The sequence below is a fragment of the Phalacrocorax carbo genome, chromosome 8 (genome assembly GCF_963921805.1).
Source record: "Phalacrocorax carbo chromosome 8, bPhaCar2.1, whole genome shotgun sequence".
NCBI classification, from domain to species: domain Eukaryota; kingdom Metazoa; phylum Chordata; class Aves; order Suliformes; family Phalacrocoracidae; genus Phalacrocorax; species Phalacrocorax carbo.
Window position 1 is genome coordinate 15,030,590 of NC_087520.1, and position 25,296 is coordinate 15,055,885.

The 25,296-nt window shown below is 45.6% G+C and overlaps 1 protein-coding gene and 1 non-coding gene across 2 annotated transcripts; both read left to right on the plus strand.

Moving 5' to 3' along the window:
- Positions 1-1,081: 1,081 nt before the first annotated feature.
- Positions 1,082-24,586, plus strand: HSPA9 (heat shock protein family A (Hsp70) member 9). Its single transcript, XM_064458889.1, has 17 exons — positions 1,082-1,284; positions 2,200-2,258; positions 3,602-3,689; positions 3,807-3,988; positions 4,505-4,629; positions 6,195-6,268; positions 6,365-6,471; positions 7,299-7,461; positions 8,128-8,220; positions 9,927-10,136; positions 12,537-12,764; positions 13,566-13,670; positions 14,735-14,852; positions 17,328-17,422; positions 21,100-21,192; positions 22,853-22,993; positions 23,818-24,586. The coding sequence occupies exons 1-17, from the start codon at positions 1,198-1,200 to the stop codon at positions 23,875-23,877; spliced, it is 2,028 nt and encodes a 675-aa protein (XP_064314959.1). The 5' UTR covers positions 1,082-1,197; the 3' UTR covers positions 23,878-24,586.
- LOC135314868 (small nucleolar RNA SNORD63) lies at positions 13,010-13,080 on the plus strand. The gene has a single exon (XR_010374346.1). It is a non-coding gene; the product is annotated as a small nucleolar RNA SNORD63 (small nucleolar RNA).
- Positions 24,587-25,296: the final 710 nt, after the last annotated feature.

Here is a 25,296-nt window from a genome sequence, read left to right on the forward strand (position 1 = left end):
TTATTTATTGTGCCCCAGCGATGGCTCCTAACCCTATAGAGCAAACCCACTCAGGCAGCAAGGAGCCGATGGAGCCATACCCCGCCCTGCCTTTCCCCACAACATAACCCACGGGCAGGTCCCAGACCCACTGGTGGGGAAAGACAACCGTAGCCCACACCGCCTCCTTCGGAGACCTGGTGCTGGACAAAATGAGCTTCCGCGTGCAACCCCGGAGCCTGTAAAAAACTAAAGGGCAGACTTCTGCGAAGCAGGGACCGCATGTGAGCACGCCCTGCTTCGCAGAAGTCTGCCCTTTAGTTTCTGCGCTTTCCCTTATCAAGGGGTGTTTAGGTGAACGTGCCTTTCGGAAAAGGGCGTAACCCTGGCAGGACTGGGGAAGCAGCGAGGGCGCCCGGCAGCCAGAGAAGCCTGTTAGTGCCAAGCCGATACCGCCTGGTTTCGGCGGTGCCTCCGGCGTCCCCGGCAGCTGTGTGCAAGCTCGGGCCCTGTGCTGGCAGGCCCGGGCCCGCCCCCGCCTGCATGGGGAAGCTCTAGGGAGGGCCTCATCCCACGTTCCGGGGCACCGGGGCTCGTTCTGGCCTTGCTGCCAGCCCGATACCGACGGTAACCGGCCCCAGGCCTGGTCGCTCACGGCGATGCCCCTCAGCGCACCTCCCCGCGCATGCGAGCAGCCCTCCGCGTGGCCCCACCCACGCAGCCGCAGTAGGGTAAGTGTCCCCCGCGCATGCGCCGGTGCCGCTCGAGCTGCGCATGCGACGCCCTAGAGCGAGCGGCGCATGCGCACCACCCGCTCTGACGCAAGGCCGCTGCAATCGCCCTGCGCTTTATCCTGTCCGACCTTGAGTGCGCGGCCGACTGCAGGGCCCAGGCTGTCTGAAGCTGCGCCGTTGTGTGGCGGGCCTCTCCGGCTCCCGGGTCTCGCCCCTGCTCCCACTGGCCGAGGCGGCGGGCTCTCGCAGGGTCTCAGAAAGGCAGCACGGAGCAGCGCCCCGGGAGCTGGAGTCCGAGCGGAGCACCGAAAGCCAGCGGAAGGATCAGGCGATCCACGGGACAGCCCGCGCCAGGGGTCCTGCGACGCGTTCTCCCCCCCCCCCCCCGGCCCACGTGGGTGGAGGTTTCCAGAAGAGCCGCGGCCCGCGCGTACCCTGCTCCCGCTGCTGGCTCGGCCTGGCATCGCCACGCGCCGCCGCCGCCATGCTCAGCGCTAGCCGTGCCGCGCCGCGCCTCGCCCTGCTCCTGCCGCGCGCCGCGCCCGTGCCCGCCGCCGCCGGGAAGGCGCAGGTGGGGGAGGGGGCCGCGGGACCGGACCGGGGGGGGAGGGGGCCGCGGGACCGGGGGGGCCGCGGGACCGGGGGGACCGCTGTCGGTGTGTCCGTCCCGGCCCCGTCGGGCTGCCTCGCGCACTGATGAAGGGAGCTGTTAATGGGGTCGCGGGGCGGAACAGCGGCGGGTGGGCATGGGGGGGATGGCGCCCCGGGAGCGCGTTCCGCCAGCCCGGGTCTGCTTTTGGGGAAGTTTATAGCAAAATTGGTCAATTAACCCCCGCCCCGACCAGGCCCTCGCACCCTCCCCTGCTCGGGGAGCGCGGCTAGGCCGTGCTTCTCCAGGAATTGGCAAAACATCCCTGTCTCGGCGCGGCCCCGGTTGCGTTAAGATGTTTTGTCAAAAACTCATTCTCGAAGCAGAAAAAGGGACGATGTTTTCGGCCCTCTCCGAGATGCTGATTTGCACGTGCAAAGCTATGGCCGCGGCAGAAAAAGCTAAGAGTTGCTGCAAAATCCCGACTGCAGACTCCAAGGGGTGTAGCAGGTCATTTGTTGCTGACCGCACATGAAGCTTTGAGGGATGGGTTAATGTTTGTCTGCTCCTGCTCATTGAAAGCTGAAGGTCCAGAGTTAATCTGCTGAAATGTTTTTTTTTGTCTAGTAGCATGTTTGTAGACTGTCCTCTGTGAGGGAAGTAGCTTGGTCTGGTAATAGAGATCATGAGTATGCCAGATAAATAAATGTAGTAATTTGGGTTTTTATGGCAGCCTGAATCTTTCTCAAATTCTTCCTTACTTTGTACTTGAGTTTTTTAAAGTGAAACATTAGTAGGACTGCATCACTTCAGGAGTAGTCTGCCTTTGAAAGTCTCAGCTTGAAGATTGCTTAATATTTAAAACTAAATTTTCATTAGAATGTGTTAATTTTGTAGACATTCTGGAATGGCCTCAGTCAAAATGTTCTCAGAGCAGCATCCAGCAGAAAATATGCGTAAGTATTTCCTTTTTTTTCATGTTTGGCAGTTTGATATTTAATCTCCTCCTGATACCAGAACTGCTTATTGGAGTCAGAGATGGAGCAAAACCAGCAAAATTAAACTAGACAGAGCTTATGCATATAAATTTCTAAAGCTGTTCCTTTATCTCTTGGCTTTTTTTCCAGGGGTACTTCAGGAATTGTTCCTCCCCCCTTCCCTCACTACTAGCAGCATTCAAAAGATGTAGATTGTTGAGATCTGTTTGATCTTTAAAAAAAAAAAAAAGCCAAACCCCAAATACCCCAAATATCGGTGGAACAAATAGTTTTACACTGGCATGAAACAAGAATGATGCATGTCTCCATTTCACTACAGATAAAATTTATTTCAAACAGCATTTTTAATCACTTGTTCTTCTTGTGGCAAGATAAGGGGGAGAGAGTAGCAGTAAGTTGTATAACTTGGTCAGAGGTTTTGTGGCTGATGCTGATTCAGGACACAGAATGGGAAATCTGTTCGTGTTAGGAAAAATGCCCAGTTCTGGTTAGTACAGAGAAACCGAGCAGTTGCACACTTCTGAGATCACTGCTTTATGTTGTTTGAACTGGAGTTAGAGCGACTCAGCATCTTGGGGAGTGAGAAGGTGAGATCCTGGTAATAACCGTGGTCCTGCTCGGCCTTCAGTGTGCTTTCTCCATCCCAGAACATGGCTTCATTTGTAAGGCAAAACCAGGATTCAGGAATTCGCTCTAGCCTTGAAAGGGGTAATACACCCTTCCTAGAAGGAGGAGGAGGTTCAGATTTGTCTTGTGTAAGAACCACTCTCGTTTTTCAGAATTAAATTTGTTGCTACTCAGGATCAAAAAGATGGTTATCTTTGGCTCTGGCTCAGAGAACCCTGCATGGGTTGAGTCATTTGTTATCTTTGTGTGTTGTTCTTTTCATGCTAAGCAATGGTAAGTAAACCAATGCAATTTATTATTAGCATTTTGACTCTGGGTGCATGTTTTCAAACAATTTTGAACATAAAAAGTAACCCAAAACAAGCCCTGTCTGTGTAGGGACAGAATTAGTTATGACTTTGTTTTAGTCAAAATCTTAAGGGATGTTGAGAATATAGGTGGTAAAGGTGGTTCTGGTGAAGACTGTTTAAACAAGTGAGGATTTACCTGTAAGCGATCTGACTGAAAGCAGAAGCACGAGATTAAATTCTTGTGTAATGAGTCAGGGAACGCCTTAGCTCAGAATACAGTGTGTATTTGCTTCATCTAGTGAAAAATGACTTTGTCCTGTCTTGAGGGTAGAGAGTTTTTTTCCTGTAGTAGTAACTTTATTTTTCTTACAATATGCTTTACAGCTCAGAAGCAATTAAAGGTGCCGTTATTGGAATTGATTTGGGTACAACAAACTCCTGCGTGGCAGTTATGGAAGGAAAGCAAGCAAAAGTAAGTTAAAAAAAAATGAATACTAGCTTATAGTGACAGTATTAGAAGTTGAATGTCCAAATTAGTGTTTTCAGGGGCAATGTTTTTTGATGGCATCGTGTTATGTTTTTTACATAGGTGCTGGAAAACTCTGAAGGTGCCAGGACAACACCTTCGGTTGTTGCATTTACGGCTGACGGCGAGCGCTTGGTTGGAATGCCAGCGAAGCGGCAGGCGGTAACTAACCCACACAACACCTTCTATGCTACAAAGCGTCTCATCGGGCGGCGCTTTGATGACTCTGAAGTGAAGAAGGATATGTAAGTGAGGGGGAGAGCAATTCCACTACCAGCAGGAAGGCATAAAATGCAAAGCTGTATAACGTGGCATGTTATGTTTTAGAATATAACCCTTTTGTGGCTGTGAAGTAGTTACACCCTCATGTCTCAAAGCTTCATTGCTTATATTCTGAGCTCCAAGCTGTATTTTGCTACGTTAGTTGCTGATTGTCTTAAGGTGTTCAGAGAAGAAGAAAAAAGCCTTGCTGATGCTGTGTGGAATAGTCAGTATCTACCGATGAAAGCTTTTCTTGTTCTTGAGGGCGTTTACAATCAAAGCTGTATGATCATACCTAAGGTCTGTGATTAAATGATGTAGCTGGTTATAACAGTAGTAGTATATTGGTGCTTCTGGGACTCCCTGGATCTGAGGCTGCTGTTGGCAAGTTCAATATTCTCTGTTTAGAAGTTGCACATGTTCATCTGCTGGTACTAATTGTAGGGGGTTTGTGCTGTATGCTGACACAGAAATTGAGTGTGGCATTCTTCTGTTTTTAGTAAGAATGTTCCATTTAAAATTGTCCGTGCCTCCAATGGTGATGCCTGGGTAGAGGCTCATGGGAAGCTCTATTCTCCAAGCCAGATCGGTGCCTTTGTACTAATGAAGATGAAGGAAACTGCAGGTTGGTACAGTTTGGTCTTTGCTGTCTGTGTGTGCAAGTGTGACCTTGGTGCTGGGCCATGGTAAATGGAAGTACAGCAGCCATAAAGGTGCTTTTTTTGGCATGGAAATCCATGTGCAGCAGGCCCTTGTGTGAGGCATATCATGGAAGGGTGCAGTGATGGGCTATTACGAAGCCTCAAGGAATATCAGTACCTACCTCAGTCTTGGATCTTTGGCAAGATATTATTGCTTCACTTAAAACATACTCTTACCAAAATTGAACACCCGATTGAGTTGATACTCAATTTTAATTGAGTTGAATGTACACTTACTGAGAAGGGGTAGCTCCTTTTCCTTGTAAGCTGCAGTCCTTGTGCCTCCCAGGCTGCAGCTGAGCACGGGCTGTGGCAGCCAGAATTTTGAGTGGCTTTATTCTTATTCGGCTGCTAGATATGTAGAAAGAAAGGGAGTGTTCAAAGGACCCAATCTTTGGGCTGAATAAATAGCTGCTTAGCCAGTGGTGACTTTAAATTTCACTAGGGGAAAATATCCATTGGCCTGGAGAAATATTTTTTCTTCTTTTCAATTGCTAGTGTGGTTTCTGGGGAACTGAGTATAACACATAGCAATAATAGTCAGTAGCTGCCTTCCACAGCCTCATTTGGTAAAAGCTGTGCATCCAGTGATAAGTGTTTGGAGGGCAGGACTAAAGGTTGTTATGGAAGCTTCATCCAAAGATATTTCCCCCCCCCCCCCGTGTGAGGTCCTGGACACTTGCTAAAGCCTTGCCCGAGAGTAAAATATGAGTATGTGGTATGTGAGCATTTAGTCATGACCAATCGGATTTACTCTGAGGGTGGTGTTCCTCTGGCTTAAGCAAGGGTCTGCTTCCTGTAGGTCTGTTGGTTTTTGCCCTGGATGCTACATGAAAGCAACTATGGAATGATCTGGCTTTGCACACAATAGACAATGCACAGATGTAAATCCTGCCTGTGCATTTGCACTTCACTGTGTTCATTCTTATTTTTTAGCAGGTCTGAATCTGTACTTGTTTACATCCTTCTCTCTATTTTTTGAGAGAAGTTGGTGACCTTAAATTAGGGCGTAATACTTTTTAGCTGACTTACTGTCTCAAATGCTTGTGAAGGTGGTATATCTACATTATTTGTATTGTATAAACGTTTCCTATGGCAGACTCTGTAAACAGGACAAAAATGAGTAAGCTTCAAGTGTGTCACATGTTTAATACTCCAAAGAAATGGAGAATAACTTGTCTCGCACACTAAAAAGACTAAAAGTTATACTCTCAGCTAAATTTCCACTCACTAGTGGCGTCCAGTTACTGATTGAACTGTGGAGGTGCTTTGCTGTTCTGTCAGAAGTCTACAAACTATATCATGTTATGTGGAAGGACTTGATTTCTGCACAGCTCCTTCTGTATCTTCCCTGAAAGCAGCAGGTTCTTAAGTAGCAAGCCTGTTTTCTGTTCTCAATTCAGGAAAATTATTTCAAACTACATAAAAATAACTTGGTGGTATTCTTACCTTATAAAGATAACTTTGTTTTATTTCCTTTTTCCTCCAGAAAATTACCTGGGACATTCAGCAAAGAATGCTGTGATCACCGTCCCTGCTTACTTCAATGATTCTCAGAGGCAGGTATGCACCAAGCTGAAATATTTTCTGGCTTATAAATTGCATTTGGATTCTCTCAGTAGTCAGCATTCCTCTTCCTCTTTTTTTTTTTTTCCTCAGGCTACGAAAGATGCTGGGCAGATCGCTGGCTTGAATGTTTTGAGAGTGATTAATGAACCAACAGCAGCTGCACTTGCCTATGGCCTGGACAAGTCTGAAGATAAAATGTAAGTGCCTGTTCATAACACTTACTCCCTCTTAAATAAGCATGCTAAAATTTGCTTTGTAAATGCATCTTCTGCTTTCTGCTTTTTTAAAAATCGTTGGTTGGAATTTTGCCAGAGGAGACTCACAGCCTTGAGTCAGTGCTGTGTAATGTCACCTCTGTTCTGTGCCAGCCATACTTGTTAAAGAATGTGAGTTCATAACTTGCAGCTGCAGCTTAATTATCAAAGCTGAGTGTCAATTTAATTATCTTACCTACTGGTAGCAGTGATAGGTGTGGCTAAGAACAACTGGGTGAGAGGCTGTCACCGTTGGTTGCTGAAGTGTAGCACAAGAGGTATGCTGAGGTTTGGTGCCTGATATCCACAGCTTGCATCTTCTTCCCTGACTGCATTCAGCTTTCTATCGTTGTCAAGGGTGGTCATGTAAGTGCAGGGGGTTCGTTACAGATTTTTTAAAATCTGTTGTAGCTTATAGTGCTGTGAAAGCCTCACATTTTGAAGAACGTGTTTGATAATGGTTCTGGTGTCCCTGCCCTTGTCACTGTATGCAAGTGTGTATTTATTTGAAGAAGGATGAAGATGTGCTCTCTTGGAAATAATGGGCAAGGTTAAGCATTGTGGAGCACATCTTTCGGAGGAGACTTCCAAGTGGACTCAGGGTGCTCAAGGAATTTGTACACTGTGTAATTTGTTTCCTGCTGTCTTGAGAGGCCTTTAACTTTTGTGAACAGCAACATGAATTCTGCACACCCCATCTCTTGAGGAGAATGATTTTTGAGCCACACAACTGTCCAGAAAGTAATGTTTTTCTGCATCTGTTCTTGTAGTATTGCAGTCTACGATTTGGGTGGTGGCACTTTTGATATTTCCATTTTGGAAATCCAGAAGGGAGTCTTTGAAGTGAAGTCCACCAATGGTGACACTTTCTTAGGCGGAGAAGATTTTGACCAGGCTTTGCTACAATACATTGTTAAAGAGTTCAAGAGAGAGGTAAGGTATTTCATCAGAAGTAAATCTTGTGTGACGCTGTTTTTCAACCTTGCTTAACTTCCGTGGAAGTGTGGGAATTTTCTTAAATTATTAGGACTTGGTTTGTAATCTATGGCACAGGTGAAATTTGAGTATTAAAGACATCTGTTAGTCTGGCTTCCAGTTCTTACAGTTGTTTCTTGAGGTGAACTATTCCTCTGCCGGAAGACAAAATAGCGTGACTTTTGCCTTTTTTCCTCTAGTGTAGCAGGACTATCCTATATGTAGTCTGCTTACTTTTAATGATAAAAATCTGTGGTCCAATTGAATGTGTCAGCACAGATGAATGCAATACAGGGTTGGCTGTAGAAAACTGCAATGTAATTCCAACTCTGTTGCTAATTCAGTCTTGCCTTTATATTCTGTGATGCAGCAGCTTTTCCAAGCTTTGATCTGTAACTTACTGTATAATCACTTCCATAACAGAGAGCATTAGCAGATGTTTTTGAAATGCTAAATATGTTTGTCAGAGGTGAGAGAGATCAGCAGAAGTGCACGTATCAGGCTGTATTTCTACAAACATCTTCACAGTCGAGTGATAGGATGGTGAACTGCAATGAAGAAAAGCTCTCCATGACTCCTGTGCAAAAGCTGAGAATCTGTTAATCTATATTGTTTGTCATTTAGATGGGTGTTGACCTGACTAAAGACAACATGGCTCTTCAGAGGGTGAGAGAAGCATCAGAGAAAGCAAAGTGTGAGCTTTCGTCATCTGTGCAGGTATGTGGCTGGGTTCAAAGAAGTCTGGTAAAACACTTTGATACACTGAGTTTTGCATTATTTTTGTTTACAAGGCTCTATGAAATTGCTGATTTTTTTTTTTTTTTTTTTCTTGGGGTGGCAGAACAAGCTTATGTGTAACCAAATGACATCACTTTAACAGAAAGCCCTTTAGCAGAGCGGAATGTTTAGGAGCAGTTAGTTGTCAGAAGCTGAGAATGTTAACGGGTGCGGGGTTTTACCTTTCTTCTGGCACCATGTTTTCTCATCTTGCAGGGAATGCAACCTTGTTCCCAACTTACTATGTATTTCAGAAGTATGATGGGCATCAGAGAACTTAGCTGCAGCTAGTACTGCTGGGCTGCGGGGAGCACTTGCAGCTTTGTGGAAGCAGTTCCAAAACCTTGATGCTACTCGTTCCACTGAAACAGCTAATTTGTCTAATAACAGGAAATTATTTCTATAAAGAGTCTTATTTGCCTATAGAAGAGTTGTCTAGACAATGGGCGACATATACCCCCGGTTATTTTTTCCACCTGCTTTGTATATGAATGCATTCAAGTATGTCCTGTATTCACTACTGAATAAGGAGCTGGAAAAGCAGCAAGTTGGGGCTGTAATAGTCTTGCCTAAGTGAAATTAAGGTCAATTATGTAGTAATTGAAATGGGGTCTCTGCCAGTTTCTAGGTTCTGAATAAACTTTTTTTTTGATGGTGGTCTTTTTGTTGGCCAGCGAGGAGCTCATAGCAAGGAGTTTAGGCCAGGCACAATGGATGCATAGTTCTGCCAGAGACATAGCAGGCTCTGTTTTACTAGCTCAAGAGTTGGCAAATACAGCCTGTTCATACCAGGAAAAATGTAATTCCTTCACTCTTTGGCAGTGAAGGGAAAAGAATTTGCTTTTGGCCCTATTATTCCCTAATATTTTTGACGATGCTATTTATAAAGTGAATGTACACCTCTAGTCATTAACGTGGGTTTAGTTCTTGTTGTGTAAACTTAATTTCTGGAGCTAAAAGTATTAATGTTTTTAATTGCTTTGATTTTAGTATCTTCTCATGTCAGCATGACTCAGCACTTGAACAAGATGGTTTTGGTGTAAGATTTGCTTTAAAAATCCAGCATGTGAATTGTAAGGCCATTCACAAATAGCCATGAAAAGTGGGGGTTATGGACCCTGGCATTGATGAACTTCATGTTAAACACCAATGGATTGGCTGTCAAACATGAGTTGTTTGCATTTAGAGAACAGTCATGAGTTACTTCCTTCAAGTGGCTTACCTTATATGAAATGTTAGTCATTTGGCAAAAATCCTTTGGAACTCTGAAGATGGGCTTTCTTCTGTGTTGTGCTGAAGAAAGAGGATTAAGGTTGTCACTTCTAATGTTTCAGTTCTTACTTCCTGGCTATGATAGAAATTAAGTTGTTTTTATTAACAATAAAAGATCTCAAAATACACAGTATGAGAATCGGAACTTAACAGTTGTAACCATGAGATAGGAAAACTATTTTGTTACACATCTCTTTTCTGGAATATCAAACATAAAAGTATGCTTGCTGCCACTTAGACTGGGCTGCAGAGTGAACAGGCATTCAGATGTTTCAGCACAGGCAGAGCAGAACCTGAAACTTGATCTAAAACCTGTATGTAGCTGCCTTATTTTTCCACTCCTGTTTTTCACTCTGTCTGTTTCTGTGCTGCAGACTGATATTAACTTGCCGTACCTTACTATGGATGCCTCTGGACCAAAGCACTTGAACATGAAGCTGAGTCGCTCACAGTTTGAGGGCATTGTGGCTGATCTGATCAAGAGGACAGTAGCACCATGCCAGAAAGCCATGCAGGATGCTGAAGTCAGCAAGAGTGACATTGGTGAAGTCATCCTTGTTGGTGGTATGACCAGAATGCCAAAGGTATGAGACATGTCTCTGTTACGGGCAAAGCTGGCACAGCTAGCCATTGCTTACTGTTAAGGGTTGACCTGTTACAGAAAAGTTGGGAGTCTGGTGACTTCAAAGCTCCAGCAGCAGAAGTTCCTCAGGGACAGACCTGTTAAGTAATCACATTAAAACAGTGGCAAGGGACTCTCTCATCCTTTTTAATTAGCTCAGCTTGGATCTGGGGGCTGTGTCTGACTTGCACTTTACAAAGGCAGTGGGAGGTACCAGGAGTTGAAAATTCAACTTGACTTTCTGATGCGGACCAAACGTAAGCAGCATTGTTCAGATACACAGGCTGTTCTCTCATGTTACACTTCAACAATAACCTGTCAGTAATTTTTGCCTTCCTGTGGATTTCTTCCACTGTGTAGAGCACTTATAGCTAGCTGTGAAGAAACTGCACAAGCAGAATGGCTCTGTTGCCTCCTGGTTGCGTGTATTTGGCTACCTGTGTGAGGCTGGGTGTGCTGTCAAGCATATTTAACTGCCCATTCCAAACACTCATTACCTAATACCTGGCCCTTGTGTTCTGTGGTGATAAGCACCAACAGGTAACTTAAAAGCTTGCTCTGCTGACATGCACAGTCTTGCAGATAAGGTGCTGTCTGCTGGTGATGTACTGTTCTTGTTCATAACAATGCAGGCTGCTGCTTGGTTCCCCTGAAGTCAGATCTGAACGTGTATGTACACTGCTCTCTTCAACGGTTGTCTTTTTCTACAGAGATCAACAAAATCTCATTTCATAGGGATCAGCCAGGCTTGGACTATCTTACTGTTAAGATTTGGGTTTTCCAGGTCCTTTCTAGGATAGTAGGTGTGTACATGGTCCTGCTTGGGACTGATTTGGGGTTTGGGTGTGTTCACTGGGATTTGGGGTTTGTTTTTTTTTTTTCCTTCCCTAAGTGTTAAATGAGCCTGGTGGCTGGAGATGATGATAGTGTGTGCAGAAGGTGACCCAGGCAGGGAAACAAGAGCAACAAGGTAAACAGAAGCTACTGCTCTGGCCAAAGCTCAAGTGGAGTAACTGTGCTATACCTTCCCAAAGTCCCTGCTGTTCCAGCTGGATAAAGGGAAAATGGTGTAGTTAGCTATGTATAAAGTGATAAAAAGCACTTCTAGAAGTGGGGAGATGGCAGTTAAATACTGATATTTTTTTATTATTATTATTACTTTTACTTTTTTACGCCCTATCTATAGCCCCAGCATCTGTGGCTTTGAGCTTATATAATGCTTTCCTGAGTGCCTGTAGTTACAGCTCTGGCTCTGAGATCAGCGCCTGTACGTTGCACTAGCACAGAGCCTTCTCTCATGTACGTAGTTGTGTTCATTTCACCCTGCTAGGAGGGAATGTGCCACCTTTGGAGCGCTCACATGGCCAGTGCTCCAAGAAATGTACAGTGCGTGGTTAGAAGTATTGTTTCTTTTGTACTGTAAAATATGTCTCCAGAGGGAAAGACTTGTCCTTAATTATATGCACATACATAGTGTCTTCCTCTGTAATGAACACTCCCGGCAGGTGTCTCTTGGCTGAAGTGCAGGGGAGTTGGACATTTGCTTACAGCATTTTTCCAGGCACATCACGTTCACCTGTGCTGATGTGTGGGTGGGTGTACTGAGGTGTACTCAGGGAGGAGGGAAGCTGTGAGCAGAAATGAAGTCCCGCTACCTTCTCTTGTAAGGTGGAGGAGTGGTCTGCCAAGCTGTGCTCTGCTGTGGACACCTTACTGCATTCCCCTCTAGATAATTCAGCAATAAATCTGTTGTAATCATGACCACATACTTCTGAAAGGGCAGAGCAGTGAAAAGCTAGTAACGCAGCTCAGACTGCTGACATAGCAGATGTACTTCTCTGGTGAAACAGCCCATTAAATAAGAGTTTGAAAATACTGTCCTTCATACAATTTCCTTCTATTCCCCACCCCCCCGCCTTATTACACACAGGCAAGATGAAGTGTCCTTCTGCTCTGCCTCCACAGTTGTACTATCCTTGACAGCTGTGTTCTGCCCAGCGTTGGCTCGTACAAGTTCCTGGGGAGCAGTCCTTGACTCCTGCTTGATAAGCATGGAGTGATCCCTTCTGAATATGGCTGGGTTATGTGAAAGGACTGATGTAGGATGACTTGCAGCTGGCAAGCTTGATTGCAAGAAAGTCTCCAGAGAAGGGGTTGTCTAGACTGAAATGAATGCATTTAACAGGGTGTGTGGAAGATGGGGACTTAGGGAGCAGTCATAAGCCTGAAGCTTAATACTTCTACCATGGCAACAGGAGCAGACAGATAGAAACCTTTAACCATGGCTGGGATGTTCTTGTGGCCACAGCACTGGGCAGTAGTGGTTCACTCTGCATACGAACTGTGCTTTATCTCCTTTCAGGTGCAGCAGACTGTACAGGATTTGTTTGGTCGTGCTCCTAGCAAAGCAGTTAATCCTGACGAAGCTGTTGCTATTGGCGCGGCTATTCAAGGTGGTGTGTTAGCTGGCGATGTTACTGATGTCCTGCTGCTGGATGTAACTCCCCTCTCCTTGGGGATTGAGACACTGGGAGGTGTCTTCACAAAGCTCATCAACAGGAATACCACCATACCAACTAAGAAGAGCCAGGTACAAATTGACTTTGGATGGGTGGGTCCTTTGTGGTGGTCAGCCCAGAGAAGGCTACCCAAAGCATCCCAATAGATAGTGTTGTGTCATCCCTATCTGGCAAGGAGCAGCAGTGTAGAAATCAGATTTTATGTCAGCCAGTGAGTATCTCTGATTATTAGTGTGCCCAAGAGGGGAGGTAAGTTGAGTTAGCGTGTGCCAAGATACCCCAGGTTGTTTGTGGCCTGGTCACGATTGCAGTGTGTGTGCCATGATGTAATTGTCAACACATCATTCTGAAGAAGAATTGTGTGGAGACCTTCTGTAACTGAGCACCACATCTGTTTGAGACCACCTTTCTTGGGCACCTTGGAAAGGATTTTTTTTTTCCTGTGTTGTAAGGCCCTCATAGACTTGGGTGTGATCCTTTCTTTCACTTTGCTTTGTCCAGGTCTGCTAGTGTGTGCTCTTACTGATAACACTTGTTTGCTCTGGGGTGTGGGGCAGGAGCCCTGCCGCTTCAGGAGCAAATGGCCTGGTAATGTGGCTGGCTGCCACTGGGGCCTGTTGCTGGCATGGTAGTGCCAGTTTTCATGTGCTTGAGTACATGTAGGATGAGGTGCCAGTGAGCTTGGCTGTTGCTGGTCTCAGTGCCTAGCTGTTTTGTAAGAGGAACAGGGAAATGACAAGAGTCTAATGGTTTTTTATCTCTTCAGAGTAGCTTCTCGTTAGTCCTTTCCTTGTTTAGGCAGCTTGTAACTGCATCCATTCTTGTGTTGCAGTTTACTAGCTATCCAGTAACTTACTGTTCCTTTTCCACAGGTGTTTTCTACAGCTGCTGATGGGCAGACTCAAGTGGAGATTAAAGTATGCCAGGGGGAGAGAGAGATGGCTAGTGACAACAAACTTCTTGGCCAGTTCACATTGGTATGTTGGCTACTTGGTATGCATGACCTTAGACTTGACCTTTGAGAAGTTCAAAGCCTTCAATATTTCAGTTGACCCCTGAAAGCAGTGTCAGGGGGAGTCATCTTGCAGAAGACATCTGACCCTATTTGTAGTAAAAAGCAGTCTCCAAAGGTACAGCCTGATTCTGGGACAGCCTTTCAGTGGTAGGGGAGCAACTTGTGTTTAAGATGGGGCTCAAAGTTTCTAAGCGGTCCTATGTGGCACAAGGGCTACTGTAGCTTTACAACTAGGAGGGCCCTCTCCACTTCTGGACATAAAGAGCAAAAAACTCTGTAGCACCAGGCCTGTGCCCCAGGTAACCTGAATGTGGCCTTTCTTCTGGTGTTGCAAAGACAAGACTTGGCTCCATGTTAACCTGCAGTCCCTAGGGTAACCCATTTCTAGCCCAGTACTGCTTTTCTGTGAAGGCCTGTGGAACTGCCCTGCTTACTGTAGAATAGATGTGTTCCAGGGATTCATGTGTGCAGTGTGTGTGGCTGACTAACCAGCTCCCTACGCAGAGCTGGTTTGGTCAGTGTTGGCAAAGGTTGGTGCTGTTACAACTGTTCAAACTTGCTGTTTCTAGCAAGAGCCATCCAGAAAGGAAGGGGTTTGCCTTTCTTTTGTAGTTTTGAAGGAAGCTATACTGCCTGTCACCTTTCTAATATGGTGGTCTCAGAGGTAGTCAATGAAGTCCAGTCATGTCCAGAACTGATGAAATAAAGCACTCTGCCATGTCCTAGAGGGGAAGAGTGCCTTGTTTAGCAATAAAGCAGAACCTGTGTCATGCCCCAAACTGAATTTGAGGGTTACCTCTTATGGTTTCTGTGCCCTTGTTCTGGGTAGAAATCTGTATACTGTTAAATCTAGATACTGCTAATTTGCTTCATGATGCCAACAGGCATTTGGAGGACTTGGCTCTGAGGGTTAGTTAATATTTGATTCAACTGACAGATCACCGAGGCAGTGTGCCTGACACTGGAGCCTCATCCCTGAGCTCGTGTCCCTGTGGGAGCTAATGGCTAAACACTTCTCATTCTCAGGTTGGGATTCCTCCAGCGCCACGTGGAGTGCCCCAGATTGAGGTCACTTTTGACATTGATGCTAACGGTATCGTTCATGTGTCAGCCAAGGATAAAGGCACCGGACGCGAACAGCAAAGTAAGTGCTCTGGAATGCTGCCAAGGGATGAGGAGGAAGGGTGTGGATCAGGGAAGGTGCCACAGCACACCGGGCACTGGGGGCAACACTAGGTGACTCGAAAGGTAATGGAGTGCTGCCTTGATGGGCATCCCACAGTCTGGGGTGGGGACTGTGATGCATCTTACCTGATTAAGAGTAAGGATGACACAAGCAATCTGTTTGCCAGTGCAGCACAGATGCAGTTAGTCATCTTAGCCTAAGTGCCTCCTCTGGAAAGGAGGGCAGAGGGTTACTGCAGAATGAAATAAGGAAAGAAAGAAGTGACAGTTGACCTGCATTTTCTTTTTAAGGAGCAAAAGCCTCTGTAAACATGCAGCACTCTGTTTCCCTCTCTGTTACCCTGCTGACAGAAATTGCCACCAATGGATGCTCTCTCCTTGCATGTTACCAAGGACAAGGAGGTCCTCCCTGGCAGGGTTTTACTGCATTCCAAGTCATTTTGCGCTGTGCAACAGTCCTTTCTTGGTCTTGCAGTCTGCTGTGATGGCTATAGCAATGTTTCAGCAGAGTACAACCGTTTCCTGGCATTTCCTGTATGTATTAGCTGTGCCTCAGTTCCCAGAGAGGTGTTGGGCACACAGGCTGTATAACCAAGAGCTCACAGGTGTTTGTGGAGCAGTGCTGCTGCTGCTTACAGGGGTGTCCTGTGTCACTGAGATGCTCAGAGCAGTGACATTCTGTTCTTTGTTACCCTGAAGAGACAGAAATCGGGGTTTGGGAATCCAGCACCTTGTACAAGTTGTTTTTGAGCTGTGCTCATGGGCATGCTCTTCCTTTGGAGTGCCCTCTGCTAACACACGAAGAGACTGCTGTCTGTTTGAGGTTTCCTGTGTGAAGGTGCCGATTTTAAGGGAGAAATTGAATTAGGAAGGTCTCTGTTGAATCCAGGGCATGCCAAAAACAGCTGAAGAGATCAGCCCTGTGCTGAGACCCTGTTTTGTTTCTAATTACTCCATTACAAAAGTCTTGAAATTCAGGTATTTTGAAGCAGCAGGTGTCTTGCATAACCACCTTGTCAAATATCATCCGTTCAGGCTGGAAACATCTCTAAATGGCAGGAGGCTTGGGGACTTAAAGCTGTCAGTATATTTTGCTCTGTAGTGCAATGAAATGTTAGGCCCTGTGTTCTGGGGTAATTAATGACACGGTTGACATTTTCTAGAGCTCTGTTGTGGACTCAGAAAACTAATTTGAAGCATTTTTAGATTCCCCTGATACAAAATAGATCCCTCTTGTGCCTCAGACTGGGAAGCCTCAATACTGCCCTTCAGTTGTTGGAGGCAGCCACTTGATCAATCAAATGCGTGCTCCAGTTAGGAAAAGTATTTTTAACTCTGTATTGACAGCTTGAAGGTATATGCTGCTCTTAATCATGCTGCTTGGCTTTTCGCAGAAATATGTTACCAAAGCCACACTGCTTGTTACTTTGATTTCCTTGCAGATTTCTGATGTGTGGTAGCCTTCTACTTCTGAATAGCTGTCTCCTGATAATAGGCAACCAGAATTTTTTAGCTGGCTATCTGTATGCAAATATGGGCCTAACCATAAAGCTGAACTGCTTATCCCACATCTGCATTCCAAGGACCTGAGCGTTTGTGTGTGTGTCCTTGTTCAAGGTTTTGTACCATTGACAGATAAAATGTAGAAAACTTATTTCTCATGAGGATCTTAGTATACCCTCTTTTGGACTTAGCAATGTCCTGGATGTTGGTCCTCTCTTTAGCAATGAAATTATGCTTTACTGCAGAAATTAGCTTAAGTCTAGAGTATACTTTTTGGGACTAATGGAGAACAAAAAGGGGGAAACCTTTAAGAGCCTGCCCATAGAATCATGCTGTGCTCACTTATTAAGGGCAGTGTGAGGAGCTGGGTGGGGAATGTTGTCTTATCCTGCTACCAGCCTGGGCTGCTTTCCAACAGTGAAAGGAATCTCTGTGCCCTGGTAAAACAATTTCTTCTGTTTAGATTCTTTTTTTTTTTTGGTTCGTTGGTTGATTTTTTTTTTTTTTTTGCTGGGGTAGGGATTTTTGGTTTGGTTTGGGGGGGAGGGATGGTGTTGTGGGGGTTATTTGATTGGTGGGGGTTTGGTTGGTGTGTTTTTTTTTAGTTTTGTGATTTTAATCTGCTAGAATGCTCCTTTGGCTGGGGGCTTTGTTTGCATGTACACTTTCCAGGAGGAGTGATTTGCAGACCAGCGGACAGGAAGTGTCTGGCAGAGCTGGGGAGTTCATAGATCTAAGATGTCAGGCTTTTATCTTGCCAGCAGCATCACTGCCTCTTTAAAGACTGGCTGTCTTTGTTCTGCCCACGGGGTCTTCACAGGTGCAGAGTCCCTGAGCAAGGCTGCTGCCACTGAGAGGGTTTGGGAAATAATACTCCTCTTTCCTCAAAGATGAGAGCACATCCTTTATTAATACTACTTCTCTAATGCAGTTGTTATCCAGTCTTCTGGTGGCCTTAGCAAAGATGAAATTGAGAACATGGTGAAGAATGCAGAGAAATACGCAGAGGAAGACAGGCGAAGAAAGGTAATGTGATAGTTGGTATCTTCCAGCTAGTAGCATACCTGCTGGTTACTGTTGCTCGGTGCTATTATCTGTGCCCACCTTGAAGGAGCTGTAGGTTCTTGTGTGCATAGCCTTATGCTGTTTGCTTGTGCAGTTACCCAACTCTCTGCTTGCTTCCTTGTGTTTAGTTTACATTCCAGAGTTGCAAGAAGATGTATGTAGAGGCGTTTGGGTCTTGGGTTTGGGTTGGGTAACTTGCCCTGTGTGACTAGCATTTTAATTCCTCCCTGAAGAATTACTGGGGCATAGAGGTGACGGTAAGAAAAGTCACAGAATCACAGGTTGGAGGGGACCTCAGGGATCATCTAGTCCAACCTTTCTAGGAACTCTAGCCAAGATGGCCCAGCACCCTGTCCCAATGAGTCTTGAAAGTGTCCAGCATGGCCGAGTCAACCACTTCCCTGGGGAGATTATTCCAATGGTGACTGTCCTCACTGTGAAAAGTTTCCCTCTTGTGTCCAATTGGAATCTCCCCAAGAGCAACTTGTGTCCATTCCCCCTTGTCCTCTCCATGTGACTCCGTGTAAAAGGGAGACTCCATCTTCTTTGTAGCTGCCCCTTAAGTACTGGCACACGGTGATGAGATTCCCTCCAAGCCTCCTTTGCTCAAGGCTGAACAAACCAAGCTCTCCCAGCCTATCCTCGTATGGCAGCTTCCCAGTCCTTGGATCATCTTGGTGGCCCTTCTCTGGACCCCTTCCAGCCAGTCCTCATCTTTTTGTTTAGCGGGGATCAGAACTGTACACAGTACTCCAGGTGTGGCCTGACAAACGCTGAGTAGAGCAGGATAATGACTTCTTTATCTCTGCTGGCGATGCCCTTTTCAATGCAACCCGGCGTCCTGGTGGCCTTCTTGGCCGCAGCAGCACACTGTTTGCTCATGTTGAGCTTTCTGTCCACCAGGACCCCCAGGTCCCTTTCCACAGAGCTGCTCTCCAGCCAGGTGGATCCCAGCCTGTGCTGCAGTCCCAGATTATGTTTTCCCAGGTGCATGACCTTACACTTCTCCTTGTTGAACTTCATAAGGTTCTTGCTGGCCCACTCTTCCAGCCTATCCAGATCTTCCTGCAGAGCAGCTCTCCCTTCTGGAGGTCTACTTCCCCACTCAACTTGGTGTCATCTGCAAACTTCATCAGGCTACACTTGATCCCGTTATCTAGATCACTTATAAAGATGTTGAATAATATTGGGCCCAATATCGATCCCTGGGGGACTCCACTTGTGACAGGTTGCCACTTGGAAAAGGAGCTATTTACCACCACCCTTTGGGTGCGGCCTGTCAGCCAGTTCCCCACCCACTCCACAGACCACTTGGCTAGGCCATAACGCATTAATTTCTCCAGGAGGAGACTGGGGGGGACCGTATCAAAGGCCTTGGAGAAGTCCAGGTAGACAGTGTCCACCACCCACCCCATGTCAACCAGGCAAGTCACTTTGTCATAGAAGGCCACCAGGTTTGTCAAGCACTATCTGCCCTTAGTGAAGCCATGTTGGCTTTTCCCAATCACGTGCTTCATTTGACTTGTGATGGCCCCCAGGAGGATTCATTCCATAACTTTCCCAGGGATTGAAGTAAGGCTGATGGGCCTATAGTTACCCGGATCTTCCCTCGAGCCTTTCTTGTAGATAGGGGTAACATTTGCCTTCCTCCAGTCCTTTGGGACATCCCCCATTCCCCACAACTTCTCAAAGATTATGGAGAGTGGCCTTGCGATGAAGTCACCTGCATATAACTCATAAGTAAACAGCTTTGCAGCTCTAGTTATGCTTTTTGTCATCAATGCTCTTCTTTGTCTACCTGCTTGTTATTTTGGCTGTTTATTTAAAGCTGGCCTACTACAGCTGGGTTTTCACCATGATGTTCCATTTAAATGAAAGCAGTACAGGGATACTTAAGCTACTTTCTCTGAGTTTGTTTCAAATCTTGTATTATAGAACCTGCAAGGAAAGCTGCATCTCATTTTCTTCCTTCTTAAGTGAGAAGATGCTTTCCGTAATGCTTAAAATCTCACTGTAGCATCTTGAACACTATATTCATCTGAGTGCAGTATTTGCCCTCAGGGCAGGTGAACCCATCAGGAGATGTTTGAAAGCCTCACTGACTTTGTCAAAAGACTGACACTTGCTACAGTTGAGTGACTGAATCTGTGGTATTCATAGGATTAATGGTTGGAACTAATTGGTTTAATGAGGGTAGTACTAATGAATTATGCTACTAAATATAGAGCATTGATTTTTTAAGCAGACACAGTGAAGGCCTACTCTGGGATATGGCACCAATATATGGTTAGGAAATTCAGTGTGCCAGTTTCTGCAATTATCTCCTTTGTGTTCTCCTAGTCTGTAGAAACCTGTCTTAGGTGTTCAGGTGATGCTGTATATCTCACCCTTTGTAGTGAAGGGATCAGAATAGGACTCAAGGAGAGAATGCATGGAGTAAATTCACGTGAAGCAGCATCACCTTGCCTCAAAAGCTCTAAAGCCACAAAACATTGGCTTATTAGCATTTGGAGGTTAGATGGAGAACTTGGTCTGAAAGTCCCACTGTTTAAATAACCTCATCATTGTCATGAAGCGTAGGTGGCAGCCTAGCACTTGAAGAGGCTGCACTGAAAACATTTGCCTGTTGCCTTACTTTGACTTTGTATCTTAAATCACTGAATAAGTTCTTCCCTGTTGTAGTCCTGAAGTGGGGCTCATCTCTGTCCAGTCACCTGTCAGATGAAGGTGATTAGGTTGCTTTCTTAACTAACACTTCTCTCTGTCTTTACTTGACCTGCATAACTGTCAAAATTCCCTCGTTACACCTTTCTGATCATGCTTTTACCTCCATGGAAGTACCATAAATGTATAAACAGAGTTATCACTCTGCAGGACTCGGCATCCTGCTGTGAACTCTGACATCCCACAAAGAGTCCAGACATTGTGAAGAAACTAAATTATTTAGAATCAGCTTTCTACTGTAAGTGGTTAGCCTCCAGAGAATATTATCAAACCCTTGTTTAGGTAGACTGCTCTTGCAAATGGAAAGGGTATCCCAGAGACTGTTGCTGGTGAAATAGTTCATGCTGACACTGAGACTGAATTATGTCTCAGCAGGACCACCGCTTCTCTGTACTTACAGCTGACTCTGTCCCCTCTTGGTTGTCTTTGCAACAATAATGTTAGGAACTGGTATTTCTTAACTAGCACAGTGGGGTTTTCCACTGTTGAAATGTTACAAGCATTTGTAATAAGGGGACATGAGTAAAACAACCCAGCATGTTAGTTGTCTGGGGTGCCTTTGTTGCTGAAGAAGCTCAAGAATATTTTCTGAAAGTTCTCTTGCTTTCCCAAGGGCAGTAGTGCTATATTAGCTGCTCCTACTTTAAGGGAAGTAGGATTTGCTGAGTGTGAAAGCATGAGGACTACCTTGCATAGACTGCTTGTTTGGGTTTTCTGGTGCCAGAATGTATCTAGAAATGGCTTGCTTGCATTTCTTCTTCCCCCACTTGCTATTAAGAAGAACCCTGAGTGTGAGCTAGAATGGAATTTGGCAGTTTGGGGAAAGAAATGTCAGCTGCTAGTTCATTCGTACACAGCTCACTCACAGGGCCAGTGATATATGCAATAGGCCCTTACGAGCTCTCTTAACCCAGGAACGTGTGGAAGCTGTAAATATGGCCGAAGGCATCATTCATGATACAGAGTCTAAGATGGAGGAGTTCAAGGATCAGCTGCCAGCAGATGAGGTAGGTAGTTTCTAATCCCGTAACAATGAAGGAGGTAAGATTCCTTATCGTATCTTTGCTCAAATTGTCACTTAACTCATAGCTGGCTCTGGCCAGTGGTACCGACTCTGTATTTCTATGCTGCGGAAAGACGGCACAGTCATCAACTTTTCTTGTTTTTGCACTTGAGTGAAATGAGTGTGGCTGATGGGAGGATGTAAGGACATAGTTACAAGAACATGGCTTGAATAATAGCAAATATCCTATTTCAAAGTGCGAGTTCAGTGTCGCTGAAGATCTAAGAGCCTGAGAAGCTGTTAATGAAAGGTTTCTGCATTAATTATATCTTTGACTTGGCCTTGCGGTGATTTCATGAGAACTGTGCGAGGGGAGAGTTTTGCTCAAAAGCTAGAGATTATGAACAGTCCTACCAGTGTATTAGCAGAGGGAGAAAGGCAAAGCCGCTGTGTAGTCCTGGCAGCCTTGGTAGTACAAACACAGTGCCCAGGAACTTGGAGGCAATGAAAATTACCGTATCCACTTAACCCCGATTTTTTTTCTATCTTTGGAGTAAAGCGGGTATTTAGTATCAAGAGAGCTTCTCATGCCATTCTGTGTCACAGTTGAATTTCTGCATTACAAATTTCAAAAGCCAAGTTTAAAACAGATTGAACAATCTGCAAGTTAACAACTCTGGGAAGCAGAATAAAAGGGGTCCTAGGGGCCCTATGAGGCTTTTGAGAGAACAAGATTATAGTTTACTGGTAAGTAGCCTCTGCTCAGTTTAAAGGCTGTTTTTCAGCCCAGCTTCTATCTCTAGGATCAATATTGATCACTGGAGTTTTCTCTCAGGACCACAGAGCCTAAATTCTTGTTCCCTGTAATATCTTTTGGGGAGTACCAAGGGGAGGTGGGTAGCAGAGCTTGGAAGAAGCCCTGCACTGTCTGGGTGGAGATGGTGGTCTGACACAGTAGGCATTGATCATCTTCCCCTTCCTGTGGACCTGAATAAGAGCTCTGCCCACGTTTTTGACTGCAGGTGCCGCTGAGCAAGCGCTGCCGGCACAGCTGTCCCCCAGTAACCTCACTTCTCCAGGCCTGCTGCTCCAGCAGCATGCCAGTTTGACAGAGAAGTGCCAGACTGTGGAGCATTTGACAGATGGCTACAGGGGCTGGGATGAGACCGTATTGCTTTTGTTTGTCTCTCTGCTCCTTCCCCTGTGTGCAACAAAGGGATTAAACAGGGTGCTGAACAGCCTTACTCATTGGCTTTCTGACTTGCCTTAAATATAGATGAAAACCAGCTTTCTTTTCCCTTTACTCTGGCTGCTGGGGTAAGTGACTCACTGGTGAGGTGTGCCAGGGAGAGCAGCTCTCATCCTTGGCGGGCTGTTCAGTCTCTGCAGGGCTTTCTGTCCTTGGCGCCTCTGCTGAGACTGCAAACAAGGGGACCGATTAATGCCAACTGTGGCACATTTAGTGAAGTGGGCAGGTACCCGTTGGGAACTGAGCACAGCCCTAGTCCCTGCAGACCGTATGGCTCAGCTTGAGGCTTAAACTTTGTGGCTTCTGGCAAAAAAAGGTAGTTTTGCTGTGGCCCACAGGTGGGTGAAATGACAAGAACAAGATTCTCAGTCAACGAAGTGCAGGATTTCATCATGTTTGTGACTTTTATTTGCAGTGCAACAAATTAAAGGAAGAAATTGCTAAAATGAGGGAACTTCTGGCTCGTAAAGACACTGAAACAGGAGAAAACATCAGGCAGGCAGCAACCAGCCTGCAGCAGGCTTCCCTGAAACTCTTTGAAATGGCATACAAGAAGGTAAGTTCATGGTCATTCGATTTTATAAGCCTCATATATGGAGGGGTGAGTCAGAACACCAAACACTTAGGTAAGAGCTGTGCTTGGAGGTAGCGCTGAGTGTCAGTGCAGCTCCTTCTGAATGATGCTGTAGAAAGTTGGGTATAGTCAAAGGCCTGAAAATTTGGCCATCCTGCAGAAGGTAGCCTGCCTCCCAGACAGTTTGTTACGTTTCTGTAGTGTTGTATGAAAAAGTGCTGGAAGCTCTTGATAAGGAGCATCAAGAAGAGCGCAGCCAGGGCTTTTTTCCCCTAGGTGTGTAGAGTGCCTAAAGAAACATCTGGGTTTACTTTTAGGATGATTGCGTAACAGGCTTTGTGTTCATTCTGCCTAAAGTTACAGTGGTAAGGCCATCAGGATTTTCTTCTTGATCTCCTTCCCAGTGGAAGGCCCACCCATTTGAGCCCTGGCAGGTGCGTACTTCACCTGTCCGGGGAAGTCTCTGTGGATGGCAGTGGCTGCTCTGCCCAGGTGACCTTGGTGGTGCTAAGCTGTCCTTACTGTAAAAGCTGCTGTTGTGTTGTCAAACTGAAAACATTCAGTGCTGCAGTGTAAGCCTGTTATGTCCACAGGGAAAGCATAAATAATGGGAAGACAATTTCTTCCGTCCTAGTGGCAGTCATGCAGAGATGGAGATTGTTTCCATTCTCCAGTGGACAATTATCCTTTTCACTGAGAGCATGGTTTCTTCAGTCTAGAATTAACCCTAGCAGCTAGCTAGGGGAAAAAAAGTATGGGAAAAGCATTTTGTTTTTACTACAACTAATGAGCCAACTCTTTCACAGATGGCCTCTGAACGAGAGGGTTCCGGAAGCCCGGGGGATCAGAAAGAAGAGAAGCAATAAGAAGTCATTGCCTTGACTTTGACTGGACTATGAAGAAGAGGTCGATTTTCTTGATGCTTGGGAGAGAAGGGACCTTCCTGAGCAGCAATGGGCAGAATTCAGACTTACTGTGTTTTTGCAGTATTCTATATATAAAATTCTTTAATGTATAAACTTAGTGATGTGTCTGCTAGCTAAATTGTCACTTGATGGAAGTTAATTCATGCCGGATGAAGTCCTAAGTGTTTGGCCCTGTGGTATTCAACTAAGGCACCTGGGGACTTGCTGATCATTTATTTCTGATACTTGACACCATGGTGTACTAAATCTGATATCAAAGTTTGGAAACCATGTCACTAAATCAAAGGGTGGAGGTAGAAGTCCTGCTGGAACTGGGAGGAGAGAAACACCTGTATGGACCCTCCTTGTGGATCTGGGTACTTATGAGCAGGTAATAAGACCTGTGAACAGCAATGAAAAGGCTGGTTACATTTCTAGAGAACATGCCAATCTGCAGCTAGATTAGTACCCTTGCTCTCGAGGAGGGGTTACTTCAATTTTATTTCTTACAGAAGAGGCTACGTGGAAGTTAAATACTTTGCTTGTCTGAGCCTTCTGCTCCATCCTGTGTCTGTTCTCTGCTTATGGTAAAACAATTTCCTTATTAAAACTGTTATTGGATCCATTCTGGATTTTTTTAAAATAAAAGCAGAAAAGTATCTGACATGGATTTCTTGGTGTCCTGGACTTTGGAGAATGTGGTCGTGTTAACTGCCTGTGAGAGCTCCTGGGGCAGAACAGTCAGCCAGCTCTAGTGGCAGCAGCTTTCTGGAATTCGTGCTTCATTCACATGCAGAAAGAAGGTATCTGGTGTCAGATCAGAGTCTCCCCTCAGAGAGTATCATTGCTGTGCTCACAGGAGATGCCTGGAAGTCCTGCTGGGATCTGCAGTAGCAGTGGGACTTTACCTTCAAGCACTAAGTGCTTGGGCTCAACATTCTGAAACAGGCTGTGGACTTGGAGCAGCAGTTGCCCACTGCTGCTTCTAGCAGCCAAGTCTTCCAAGGAGGTGCAGTCACCTTGCCACAATGTATTTATCCATTTGTCCTTTTTCTTCCCTGTTACTCTGTGTGTGTGGAGTCAACTAGAAAGAAAAAGCAAGATTTACAGCTGCTTTGTCCAGACAGCTCATATCTATGAGGGAGGAAATGAGATTTTTCTTTTTTTCCCCTCTGGCACTTTAGACAGTCTCCTAATTATAAGAATTAAGAAATGCTAAAGTCTTCATCCTGTGAACTTTCCCTTTAAGTCAGAGACTGAAAAAGATCAAGACTGCTGCAGACACTGAGCTCTCTCCAGCAGTCCTAGCAAGAAACACTGGAAGCAGCTTCTACTTCAGAGTAAACCAGCTTAGCCCATTGAAATGGACAGAGGGGTGGG